Raw genomic sequence first — 13,209 nt, 5'->3', positions numbered from 1 at the left:
GGTCTCGGCAGAGACAGGCTCCGATGGTAATTAGTGCTATGGCCATCGGTCAGTGTGTGTAATCTGATGTGGTCTCCAAGCAATGGCTATCCATGGATGAAGTGCCATTGTCATCCTTGCTGTCTGTGTCACTAGTTTGGAGAACATGGAGGGAAGTTCGCCAAACATCATCTGTGCATCAAGTCAGTCTTGTCTCTCACTCTGGTCCTCAACTATGCTGTTGGGGCTCCGTGTTCATGCTAGGTGGAGTCTGGCTAGCTTATTGATCTCTTCTACTTGTCTTGAGTAGTTGGTCTTTGTGTCGTATAGCCTCGAGAATGAAGATCACAACCAAGAGGTTGGAGAAAGGTCCAAATTCATCTTTGAAAAGAGAATGGTGACGGCCTTGGATCTCTTAGTACACTAGGCATCTGAGAGCGAGTGGCTCCTTTGACTCAATCTTCTACAGATCGCATAGGGTGCAGATGTGGCCCTCTCTAGGTATGCCTTAGCGTGTCCAGTATTAGTATGTAATCGGTGTGAGCAAATACTAAACTGCACGATCAAAATCCTCAAAGCATGGGGGAGGTGGATCTTGTGTGGCTTGCGAGTCGATGAAGCCCTCCTTTGATACGCGTAGGTAGTGATCCCTGCAGAAGCTCGGAAGCTGGCTAGGAGCTAAGCAGGTCTTGTATGTGTGTAGTTGTATGAGATGCTCTCATATTATTTGGTTAGCCGCGTGATAGGTGAGCGGAATAGAGGAGAGCGGAATAGAGGAGGCCTTAAGGCTAATATGAAAGAGAGGCAATTTGTCCATGTGGAGTTTGAGGCTCACAAACCATTTGCATGTACTGGCCTACCAACACCTCTCATCACCCTCAGTTGTGTCGGCCTAAGGTTGAGGAAACGAAATCTCTAACTCGGTGGATACATGTGATCATCTGGAATGCTGCGATGTCAAGTGGGAGTGGGGGAAACCCGAACTTAGCCTGTTGATCATTTGTGTCAATAAGAGAATTTGGAGACACTACACGGTTTGCCATACATGCCCAATCTGTTCTATTTGATTCTTTGTCCGCCCAGCTTATTGTCGCTCAAGCCTGCAAGCACGGTGTATCCCCTGCTCAGTTGAGCTTGCATTGTTGTTCTCATCTTAAAAATTGGGTTAGATAAAAAAACTCCAGATTTATGTAGGGTGCAATGACCTCCACTGGTAATCCGTGAAGGGTGTACTAGTCTTTGTGTATGACTCCCCCGTATGCATTGAAGATCATATGGTTTTGTGAAGTTTGACCTTCAGATCATGTGTTTTGTAGAAGGTAAGGAGTGCATCTTGGTGTTGCTGCACTCCCTCAACTGAAGAGGAGAGTACGACCACATTGTCTACATAGAAGAAAATCTGAATCAAGAGCTGGCAATAGGTGAGCTTGCCTCTCTTACTGTCTTGATGAAGGTGTCAAGCTCGTCGATGTAGTGGGCAACCAGAGTTGGAGATAATGGACAACCCTTTTTAACCTTGATAGTGCTCCTGATCTCCTCTGTGCATGTAGCTGTTTGAACCTTGGGTGAGACCCTCTCATAAAGTTTCATGACTGCCCAAAGGATTATAAGCATCTGATGAATCCTGGACATGACATGCCCAATCATTATGGTCCTATAGTTTTCTGAGCATATGGGGTCCTCTGTCTTGTGAAGGGGAGTGATGGTATGGTGTTAAGGGTCTAAGTGTGGGAAAGTTTGGTCTAGACCGCTTCGTTAAAAAGATTTGTCAAGATCGGAGCCATAGTACTTAATCCATATGCAATTAATTCAGTATGTAGTTCCTCACGATATTGGCTCGACCATTATGTAGCTTTAGAGCTGCGTGTTCGTGTCACCGGTGGTGAACAATGTGCATGAGGTGGGGTGGGGTAGCGATGAGAGGTTAGGTGAGAACTGTTGTATAGAGTGCGTGCATAAGAGTGCCAAAGTTTGGTGTCGATGAGAGGAGAGGGTGCTTGTTGCTCGAGAAACTTTTGTCATATTTTCTTGGAGTTGTTGCTAAAGAAGATACTTAGTAACTCCTTGTTTTGGCGAATGAAAGCGTGCTTCTTCTGGGGGACCAGATGACAGTACTCGCATATTACCTAGGTCTTGCTTGGAATGTGATGCTTCGTCTCAAATCTAAGTTGACGGCATGATGCCTTACACTCATCGTCGTACCAACTATTCTAGGGGATTGAGCCAAAAGGTGGCGGGTGAGTGGAGTGGGTGGTGCGTGCGAAAGTGTGCAAGGTGACCTCATGGAGGGAGTGGATGATCGAAGCGGCTTGATCTTCCAAGAGTGGAATGTCCTCGAAATGTGTGAGTAGGATAGAACGATGTGCTGAGTACTCAGGGGATAGGCTATGATCGAAGTGGATGTTGTGATATGTGGTGTGTGTGGATGGGTATGTCATGTGGTATGTGGGGCAAAGGTAGGGGATCCCATGAGGTTGTAACTTGTCAACTACGTTGATAGGACAAAACCTGTATCAAGTTTTTGAGCAGTGTATATAGCTGTGGGTAGGCACATAGTTGAACACATCTAGGGTAGGTGTGGGCTTTTGGCATTTGTGAATTTTTCTTTCACAAGCATGATGGACTAATGTATAGTTTTTTGAGACAATAAAGTATGTTTTGCAGGGACTTCATGGGAAATGATGAAATGCAATGTGGTTGTACGAGACTTCCAGAGCAAGGGTGTCCAGTGTGTGGTCAAGTGAAATGTTTTTGGGGTCATGTAAAGTCAAGTCATGAAGGGTTTTTTAATATTTTCCTGAGTCAATGTGCACTTGCATGTTACAGGAATTTGATATGTTCTGGTGTCCATGTCAAGGGGCTTTTCATGTGTGTGTACGGGGGTGCATGCAAGCCTTAATGTGCATGCTAATGTGTGTGGGAATTGTGTGACTAAAGGTCCAAAATGTGCATTTAATGTGCCTTGGGGGTATTTGCATTTTTTTATGGAAGAGTGGTAAATTCTACGTGATGACGTGGCTGGAAAATCTGGAAGGGAATGTATGCATGCAAGGTGGCTACGTGATCAAGGATTGGGGATGCTTTGGCTGACGAGTGCGCTGATACGTGGGATGGCGGCTACTGGAGAGTGCTGGAAAACGTTGATGAGCGAGAGAGATTGCATGGGGGGGAGAGAGCGGAGAAGGAAGAGAGAGGCGAGGATCTGCTGGTTGATGAACGGATGGTTCACGGGCTCCAAATTGTTCTACAAGAGGGTGTAGAGGGCTGTGATGATCTGAGAGAGTGATTGGGCTGTGTACGGGCTGTCAACGGGGTGTGATGATCTGAAAAAAAAATAGCACAGGGCTGATGGGCTGTTAGCGTGGGAGAGCTGTAGTATGGAAGAGAAGAGACAGGCTGACGATTAGCTGAGCGGAGAGCTAATGGGCTGATCGACATGAAGTACGAGTCGCTTATTTTTTGGGGCTGTGGGTTTGTTACCTTTAATCACGCACAAGTGTGCAGGCTGCGTGGGGGAGCTTAGCTGGAACAGAAGACAGATTGGGAGTTGTCGCTGCTGGAAGCACTCGTGATGTGGCTGCTTACAATTCTGAGTATGACGTACAGCTTGTGTGCAGGTGCAATAGTGACTGAACGGAAGTCATGATAGGGACTTTGATCGTTGAGGTTTCATGAATCTATAGTTGGAGGGGATGACTCGATGGATTAGCATTCTTGGGGGTTCTTTGTGCATGAGGATTCCGTACAAGAAGCATAAGTACGAGCTGTTTCACTTATACAAGCTGCTGGAAGGAGGTGTTGTAGATACATCATGTGTGGTTGATTTGTCGTACAAAGAACGACTGTGTGTATGAACAACTCTTGGTTGACACAGAGCTACAACAAGTCAAAGCCTTCTTTCCCCTCTTTCAAAGAGTCTGTGTGTTCCTGTGTGTGTGTTCTAGTCAGATTGTGTGGGAGATTGACTTGTTATTTGTGTGCTCTGGATATCTGCTCTGGAACCTAGTTCATAAGCTCACATTGCAGCTGATCCCTATGAAGTCTCAGCTATCTGACGTGGTGAATTACATAATTCCTGGTTGTCTTTCCTTTTTTTTCCTTATCAACGTTGGAGCCACTGCCGTGTGGAAAGCAGGTGAATCCACCCGAGGAGGCCATTGGTCCAAACCATTGTAAATGGTAAGGTCATGTGAGCACAACTTCAAGGCAAACAATAGCGAGGAAAAAGTGACAGTTTATAACTGTCAGAAATTTACTGCTTGAGAAATTGAATATTATCTCTTTAGCATCTGTACACAGGGTTCGTTCAACTTGTAAGTAGTCATTTATATTGAGTCCAGACAAAGTTCTTGAGCAGGTGATGAATGCTATGAACTCCATATTTATGCTTTAGCTCAGTCTCGAGCGACACCTTAAGCCAAGGGTAAGTTCAGATTAATTTAATGTTTAAAGGTTTCAATAAGTACATAAATTTACCAGACAGTCTGTCTTCGTAGGTTGGCTGATTGAGGCTCAAGTGAAATGAACTGCACACTAAGTAGACATGCAAATCCAAGACTAGGCTGACTTATGTAGATAATATATGCTCAGCAGTGAGATTATCAAGGTTTTTCTGGACCAGTCATACCGCTATCTCAGGCATAATGGGTTAGTTTCTGGCTTTGAACTGCTGTTTCTAGAACGTTATGAGCACAGATCTGCTTTGTATCTCGTACAACCGAACTCACTTTTGGTCAAAGAAAACGTGATAGTGGTGTGCATCCTGTCTGTCTCCTTTAAGAACTAAATACTTACAGAATAACAACAAGACATGTTTGTTTGTTTCCTATATTGGTGGGGGGGAAAGATGATGCCCTTGTTAAGGAATATAGAAAATATTGGGCTGTGTTTGAGTGCCTGAAACATTAAAGTCAGTTAGAATTTGTGGTTGTGCGTCTTCCTTTTTTAGGCCATACAGCTCTATCAGAGCTAGGCATTGCTCTTTCTTAGTACGAGTGATCGCAACTTACTTCCTTGTGGCAATGGTGTTATGCTTGTCACAGCACTTGTGACTGCTGGAGAAGGAAAGGTTTCATTCTTTGCCCACATTTCTAAGACACTGAAGACTGATAAATGAATCTTGTTGGGCAAAGCATTAGAACCTCAAATGCAATAGACCTAAGTGTAACCCTTTATGGGAAGCTTTGATCCATGCCTTATGCTATTGAAAGCTGAAGAAAACCACGATAGTGTCCTTTACAGTCATTACTATTCTCAGAAACGGGCTGCATTTGTATATCTGATTTTGTTCACTTGCAAGAGTCTTGCAATGACCTTGCTTGTGTTCATTAAACTATTTCTTATGTGTTGGCCCCTTACAATTTCTTGTCGCAGAAAGTTTTAAAGCTGCAGTCTGTCATGGAAGAAGCCCATCCATAGTGAAGTAAACTTGTTCCTAGGAAAAGTGGTTTCCACAAAGCTTCCAGCAAATTAGTCTTCTAAGGCATTGGGAATACTTCTCTCCTCAGGTTTTCAGGTAGACAACGGTTGGTGTTTAAGAATTAGATGTTCTGGGCACCACAGGACAGCCCAAATAGTACATGCGCTAACGTTTGCAGGTCAAATTTCTATGATATGCAATTAAAGAGACTGTAAGATATGTGACATGAGGACTTTCTCATTTTGAGACATATAATACATAAATGTGCTGATTGGTGAGTTGCGAAAAAATGGAAACAAACGCAGAGCCATACATACATGATTGTTTAACTAAGTTATTTCCATGATTGAGTGATTCTGTCTGAAAGAGTAGTGTTTGGGATATACCTCATTTGTCTGCTAGCAGGTTTCAATTCTGAAGTGAAAAAGGATGTCTGTGGTCAACTGCCAGGTGTTTGTAAGGCAGATCAATGAGTTCTTTACATTTTTATAATGTTCATCTGATTATGACATTTAAGACATGTATAAGCGCCATAATGTTTGTAATACAGATGAATAAGGATTTTACCTTTGCAGGATGATAACGCTCGTCCGACTACATCTTTAGACATATATCAACATGTGGAAGATACCGGTAGCGATGGATCTTTGGATGATGCCGTCCTTCAGGTGAATGATGAGGGTTATTATGATGCTCATAATGACCTTGATGCAGAGATAGATGAAGATGCAGATCGACCATTGAATGGAACTTTTAGTGAGAGCAGCGGCAATGAAGAGGGTGATGTCTATGATTCAAAGGTGTGGCCACTGGCCACTTAACAAAAATTGGGATTTTTCATGATTTCTTTTTTCTTTTGGATGCACAAGTTTCAATTTGTTTTCAGATTTTGGTTTGCCCTTCTTGTGGTACATCTTGAAGGTCAGCTTAAGATTTAGGGCTGTTCTCTTACTTGTGTTAGTCCTCAACATTTTTCAGGTGTTTGAAGGTGTTAGGTCTGAATTTGATTCAGCTAGAGTGTTGATGAGTACACAAAATTTGCAAGGATCTTTGATGTCTGGAGGTGAGCAGAGGCCTGGTCATGTACAGATGCTGGACAATGAGGGCTTTGATGCCCCTTCACTTGTTTCTAGCCATACTCCATGGGGGGACACTGGGTCTCCTGTAGCTAGCCCAAGAGCAAGAGTCTCCAATGGTAGCACAGGGGAAAGCACCAGCAACTTGACACTGAAGGTTCAGAGGTCTGGTTTCAGTAGCAAGGGGTCTTCTGTTTTGGGTGTCTCTTCAGTAAGAATCCATGCCTTTACTCTTCTTTCATGCTTGTTTCTTCTGTGACAAAAGCTGTTGAGATTCATTGCAGAGAATGCTTTGTTGATCGAGAAATTATTATCCAAGGTGGCCGGTATTTGTTATTTTATTCATTGTTATCAATGGGACAGTGTAATTTGTTGTCTGTTCTTAACTCAGGTTGGTAAAAGGACACTTTCAGTCGAGGCAACAGATTCATCTGGAGACGAGGAGTGAGTTTACTTGTCTAGTCTTGTTTGTATGAACGATAAGTTCTAGCTTTTGGGTTGTTTTATGTTCTTATGCATTTGATTTTGTGTTCCTGTATGTTCGAATACCCATTCTTTGTTATACCATTCTCTCTCTTTCTCTCTCTCTCTTCTATGTGTCTTGTAGCAAAAGAATTAAATCTAAAGGGTGCATGAAAGCAATAAAAAATGATTTGGTCAACTGTTAAGTGCAGGCTTACAATACAGAGGTTGGAGGTTACAAGGCAAGCTTTGCGAAATAAGATAGAGAAAGAGGTTTCCACCTCTGTCTTTCATGTTGAAATATGCTTGTCAGACTTTATTCATCTTCATATTCCTGTCTTTGACTGTTTTTTTTTGGTTTGAAGGCAAAAGAGAATGCTGCTCTACAAGCAAGTCTTGAACGAAGAAAACAAGCCCTTCATGAACGACGCATTGGCCTGGAACAAGATGTGAGTCTTTGTGTAGGAGTCTTTAGTTTTGGAATATTACCCTCCAAAGTGCAGCCATAAAGCAATCACATCAAATATGTTGAGATCAATATTCCTATGTGTTAGAGTGTCAATTACGGATTAGTCTTGTAAAAAGATTAGATTAGCATGGAGTTTGTTAATATTGTGGATGAAACATTTGTGGTAGGCTGTAGCTAGTTGCATAGTGTACTTCAGACCAAACCATTCCACAGCTGATCACTTGGTCACAATAAGGGCAAGGAGAAAAGCATAAAAGCAACACACTTTGTTGTTGTTTTGTGAACTTCAAGGACACACTTGAAACGGTATCAAATCCATGGGCATGAAAAACAAGGTCAGCAATCCCCAACACAGAAGGTTATGCTATCAAGTTACATGGGCCAGATTTTACGTCTTAATGGAATGTGGCACAATTCTCTCTCTCTCTCTCTCTCTACAATTCTCCGCTTTGCCTCTTTTCCTAATGCATGCAATAAATGTTGCCAATTGGGACATTTTGCTCGAGCATGCCCTTCTTCTCCTTCTGTTACTTCTGCTCAGATGAGTTCTGTTCCTCCTGCTTTGGTTCCTGTGGTTCCTGTTCCTTCTTCTAGTACACTGGATGTCAGGCATTTCAAATCTTCTAAAGTTTGGAAGAAATTTCAGGCTGCTCCGATGGTTCAAGATTCGAATCCTTTTGCTATTTTATCAGTTCCGGATCCTCTTCTTACAGTTTCAAATTTACAGGTTCCTTGTGATTCTTGTTGCTGCTTCGATGCCTGAAGTAGATCTGTCTGATTCTTCTTCGATGCTGCACCATTCTGATGATATGCAAGCACTAGAAGACCATCTACAGTCTCCTTTAGCTCCAGATACTATTTTTGAGGATGTGGATATTAGTGTGGAGTATTGGTAGCTTGTCGCTTATGATGTAAGCTCTTAAAAAAATCCTTCGACGAGCAACCTTTATCCAAGAAAGTTCGCTGATGAGCTCTTGTCTCCCATTTGGCAATTTTTCTATGATCATTACTTTGCAAACAATGTTTAGCTTGGCATAAAGAGGTGCTTTCTTCAAGAGACAAAGATCGAAAATGACTGAATTCATTCAAAGACTGACAGGTAGATTTTACCCGAGCAACCATATCCCTCATTGTTTTGAGATAATTTTTTCCATAATTGCAAATAACTGATTAGATACGAGCAACAAATGCATCCCAGGCATAATCAGCATAATTAAAACTCTGAGGTGAAAGAGGTTGACATGCATCATACACAATGGCCTTAAAATGATCATGATCCAAATACCTATTGTTAACCATGAGGTGCCTTCTATGTGGAAGTCGATCATCCGGCATGTGATGTAGAGAAATCCTCAAACATAGAGGTGCATGATCAAAATGCACAAATGCATAATCAACTGACAAGGTAGTAGTAAAAGTATCAGAGTGTTGAGGATCAACTCTGTACCACATGTCGAGTCTAGCTTTGTATGTAGATTGAGCATTGTGCTGGAAAGCAAACCCAGGCAGTAATGGATAAGATGCTGTCCAAAGATCAGCAAAATTGAAATGAAGCAATAATTTAGACCAGCTTTGCCTCTCAGAGGCCAACATATGTGTATGACCAGATGTATTATCCCTTGTTTGAGGAGCATTGTTGAAGTCACCACAAAGAAAAGCATAGTGCCTCCATGGATACCTCTGCATATCTTTCCAAATCTGTCCTCCATGACGGGAGGATTGAGGAGCATAGACAGATGCAAATTCAAAGATAGCACCCTGTACAATGCAGTGCATAACCATCCATCTGCCTTGTGAATCATTGAAGGCCACGGAGGGATGAAGATCATGCGTGATCAGAAAGACCACTCCCGAAAAGGAATGTTGTCCAGCATAGAAAATCTCATAACTGTGAAAATGATCATGCTGTCTAGGATACACATGCTGATTATGTTCCTGCAAAGCTACCACATGTGGCTGTAAGTGATTGGGATACCTCCAGACTGTTTTCCATTTAGAAGCATCACACAAACCTTGTACATTAAGTGTCAAACATATGAGTTTTGACAGCATATTTATAGATTATGTATAGCAGAGGGAGAACTGAAATTAGGCCTGCATATCAACCTCAAGATCCGGACCCCGGCCCTGATGTATCTCAACTGGTTGAGAAGTGGACAGCAAACCAACAATATCTTCTTCGGGGAAGAGAGTCTGACTAGCTGTGACAGCTGCCCATGTAAGACCTAGTCCTAAATGTTTTTCAGGAGTACGACCAGTCCAAGATGCAACATTCCAAGTGCGAGAAGGTAAAGTTCGTCTAGCTGTGACAGTTTTCCTGGGAGTGTGCCAAACCTCCCGTAAAGTTTTGTCTTTCCCTTTGGGTTGAGAGGTGGAAGGCATAGAGGGAGAGGCATTCCCATTGGACACAACAGGTGTCTTGCCTTTTTCCTGAGCTGGAGTAAGAGGCTTGACTCCCTTCTATTTGAAAACGGTCTGACCCATCATTTCTTTAGTAGGCATCTGAGAAGGCATATTTTCCAAAGGCCTTTTGTGCATAACAAGAGGGCACTGAGAAGCCATGTGGCCAAACTTCTTACATTCAAAACATGCACTTGCAAATAGGCCCCACTTGAGCTTGTAAAAAGCACTGCCCATATCCACCTGATTCACCGTAACAGAATAGGAGTCAGGAGTGGGATGATCAGTATCCCACAAAATGCAAAATCGGTTGGAATTCCCATTTGGCCGCGGAGGGCACACCACCTTACCCAATGATACTGCAATTTTGGGTAAGCCAAGCACTGAGGGAAGTCAACCATTTTCACCCATACCGGACAACGATGATGAATTAAAGCCTGATAATCCTTGGTGGGCGACCAGAGCAAAAGATGCACCATCTGCTGCCCATAAAACAAAGGGGAGTGTTCAAGGAGCATCTGTTTGTGCAGTTCATCTATCATAATAACGTCGAAGAACCCCTGAGTAGCATAATGCACTTTCCGAATAAAACAACCACCCAAAGTCCTGGTGAGCCAATTTCCCACATCTGTTGCAACAGGCATGCGTCCCGAGAAAAAAAAAAAAGCATGCTTGGCGTATTCAGGCACAGGATCAACAAAGTCATCCACCTTCACCATGAGCCCAATAGTGGGAGCAGAATCCTTCCAATCTCGGCGCGTGTCTTCAAAGCCCTCATGCATAACATAAAAAACCAGTTGAGCCTCAAGAGAGGCATGCATCGAGTCATCTTAACCTGAGTCCCGTTTCTGCTTCTTGTGCATGTAGGTCTTGACAGTTTCCATGGGAAAATGAAAAGAGTAGAAAGGAGATGCTGTAAGGGAAAGACAAAAGAAAACAAAGAGAGATGCTGAGAATAGCAACAAGTAAACGAAACGTACGGAAAGAAGAGAAGGGAGTAGTCGAGGCTGTACGGAGTAACAGGGCGTGTACGAATTTTTGAAACTATACGGATTTTTAAAATTGTATGGATTTTTGTACGGAAAATTTGACATTGTACGGATTTTCATATGGATTCTAACACTGTACGGATTTTTGTACGGGAAAAAAAAGGGGGAGAGAGTACGGACGAGCAGAAGTAGCATGAGAGCACGAGGGCTGGCACGGGAACCAAGAAAGGGTGCAGGTTGCCCTAAACAAAGGGCGCGCAGAGTGCTGGTTGCAAGCAAGTCTCCTCCATCGCTCCTCACACTCTCTACACACACACTACTCACACACTTTTTTTTTTGTGGGAAGAAATCTTTTATTTCTGTAGAATAATTACATTCATAGTTACTTCAAAAACGAAGTAACTACTACTCAACTAAAGATCTCAGTATAAGCTGTATACACATCTTGATCAATCAAACGAGTCTGAAAACAATCATAGAATGATTGTTGCAGAGATCGTTTGTAAAAAAGGAAGGATGAAAATAGTGGATCACCAAAGACTATGATTTCTATCCATCCATAAAGTCCATAGTGTCCAATATCGCACCCATACAAAAAATAAATCAAAACCCTATCTCTGTGGTTGACCATTGCCTTGAATTCAGCATGTTGCAAATAACTATTGTTTATGATTAGATGTCGCCGTTGTGGCAATCTATCATTTGGCATTTTATGAAAAGATAAACACAGCCATAGTGGTGCATGGTCTGAATGCACAAAGGCATAGTCAATCCACATTTTGCATGCGAAATCCCCATTGTGTTGGGGAGCGACAGTATACCAACGATCCAGTCGTGCCTGATAAGCGGAAAGAGCATTATGTTGAAAAGTGTAGCCCGGTGACAAAGGCTGCAATTCCTTCCAAAGGTCAACCAGATCCAAATGCAAAAGTAGTTGAGACCATGCATGCCTTTCAGGAGATCACATATGATCATGTCTGGAAGTGTTGTCTCCCTGTTGTGGAGCATTATTGAAATCCCCACATATGTAGGCATGATATCTCCACGGATATTGTTGCATAGCATCCCAAATTGCAGTTCTTTCTCGAGAGGACTGAGGTGCATAAACTGAAGCAAATTCAAACCCCTCTCCTCTAATAATGCATTGGAGAACAAGCCATCTGCCTTTGTTGTCATTTAATGCAATGACTGGTTGAAGCTCATGTTTGATCAGAAGGACAACCCCTGAGAAAGAGTGCTCCCCAGCATAGAAATTGTCATATCCACAGTATTGTCCTGTCTTGCCTGCATAAGTATGTTGGTTGTGCTCTTGTAATGCCACTATGTCAGGCTGAAATCTGTTGATGTACAGCCACACAGATTTCCATTTCCTACTGTCACACATGCCCTGGACATTGAGTGTAAAACATGTGATGCGAGCAGTCATATATACAGGTATTTATAGTAACGTAACAGCTATGTACAGCAGCAAAATGTATGAGGTCAGCGTTGCATTTTTATCTCAGGGTCGAGGCCTCGCCCATGAGAAGAAGTAGTCACCTGAGAAGTAGACAGCAAAGCAGCAACCTCTTCTTCAGGGAAGAGTGTTCTGCTGGCTGTTATTGCAGCCCATGTAATCCCAATTCTTGTATTTATCTCTGGGGTGTTTCCGCTAGAAGATGCACCATTCCAAGTGCGGGGGGTTGGAATTCTTCGAGGAGAAACAACTTTTCTTGGGCTCTGCCAGCCATCATTTGAAAGTTGCTTTCCTTTGGTCAAAGATTGAGTAGCAGGAGATGAATGTGAAGTGAGATTCGCATTGGTAGCTGCTGGATCTTTGCCTTTATCCTGACTCCCAGAATGCTGTCTACTGCTTTTATTTTTGTTGGCAACTGGAGTAGGAGCATCTTTAGTAGGCATGTGGACTGGCAAGGTGACATGAGGCATTTTATGTTGATTCATTGGACACTGTGAAGCCATGTGTCCAAACTTTTTGCATTCAAAACAGGCCCCTGCAAATAATCGCCATTTGAGTTTATAAAATGCACTTCCCATGTTCACATTATTCACCGTGACTGAATAAGAGTTCGGTGTGGGATTATCAGTATCCCATAGAATGCAAAATTTGTTTGAGTTGCCATTTGGCCGTGGTGGGCAGACCACTTTAGCTAAAGATGCTGCAATTTTAGGCAGAAGTGAGGCCATACATTGGGGGAAATCAACAACTTCAACCCAGACTGGGCATCTGTGTCGGATTAAAGCCTGAAAGTCCCTTGTGGGAGACCATGGCAAGACATGCACCATCTGCTGCCCAAAAAAGAGAGGTGAATGCTCCAAAAGCATTTGTCTGTGGATCTCATCCACCATGATAACCTCAAAAAAGCCCCTGGCTGCATAGTGTACTTTACGAACAAAAGAGCCAGCCAATGTGCGTGG

At 42.9% G+C, this 13,209-nt stretch overlaps 1 protein-coding gene across 6 annotated transcripts in view; it reads left to right on the top strand.

Annotated features, from left to right (window-relative positions):
• The window catches only part of LOC147895246 (rho GTPase-activating protein 7-like), a 76,011-nt gene that overhangs the window by 37,313 nt on the left and 25,489 nt on the right, over positions 1–13,209 (top strand). For 5 of the 6 annotated variants that reach the window (XM_087383262.1, XM_087383261.1, XM_087383260.1 and 2 more), the window contains exons 13-17: positions 5,974–6,198; positions 6,377–6,685; positions 6,866–6,918; positions 7,149–7,209; positions 7,302–7,385. In XM_087383262.1, the coding sequence (XP_087239388.1) occupies positions 5,974–6,198; positions 6,377–6,685; positions 6,866–6,918; positions 7,149–7,209; positions 7,302–7,385 (732 nt within the window). The remainder of the gene's footprint in view (positions 1–5,973; positions 6,199–6,376; positions 6,686–6,865; positions 6,919–7,148; positions 7,210–7,301; positions 7,386–13,209) is intronic. The other variant, XM_087383266.1, reaches the window with a different exon arrangement.

This window comes from Dipteris shenzhenensis, chromosome 13 (genome assembly GCF_047967505.1).
Source record: "Dipteris shenzhenensis isolate YYH24624 ecotype China chromosome 13, Dip_SZ_1.0, whole genome shotgun sequence".
Lineage (NCBI taxonomy): Eukaryota > Viridiplantae > Streptophyta > Polypodiopsida > Gleicheniales > Dipteridaceae > Dipteris > Dipteris shenzhenensis.
Note: the sequence above shows the minus strand (reverse complement) of the source record. Positions and strands in the feature narration are given on the sequence as shown.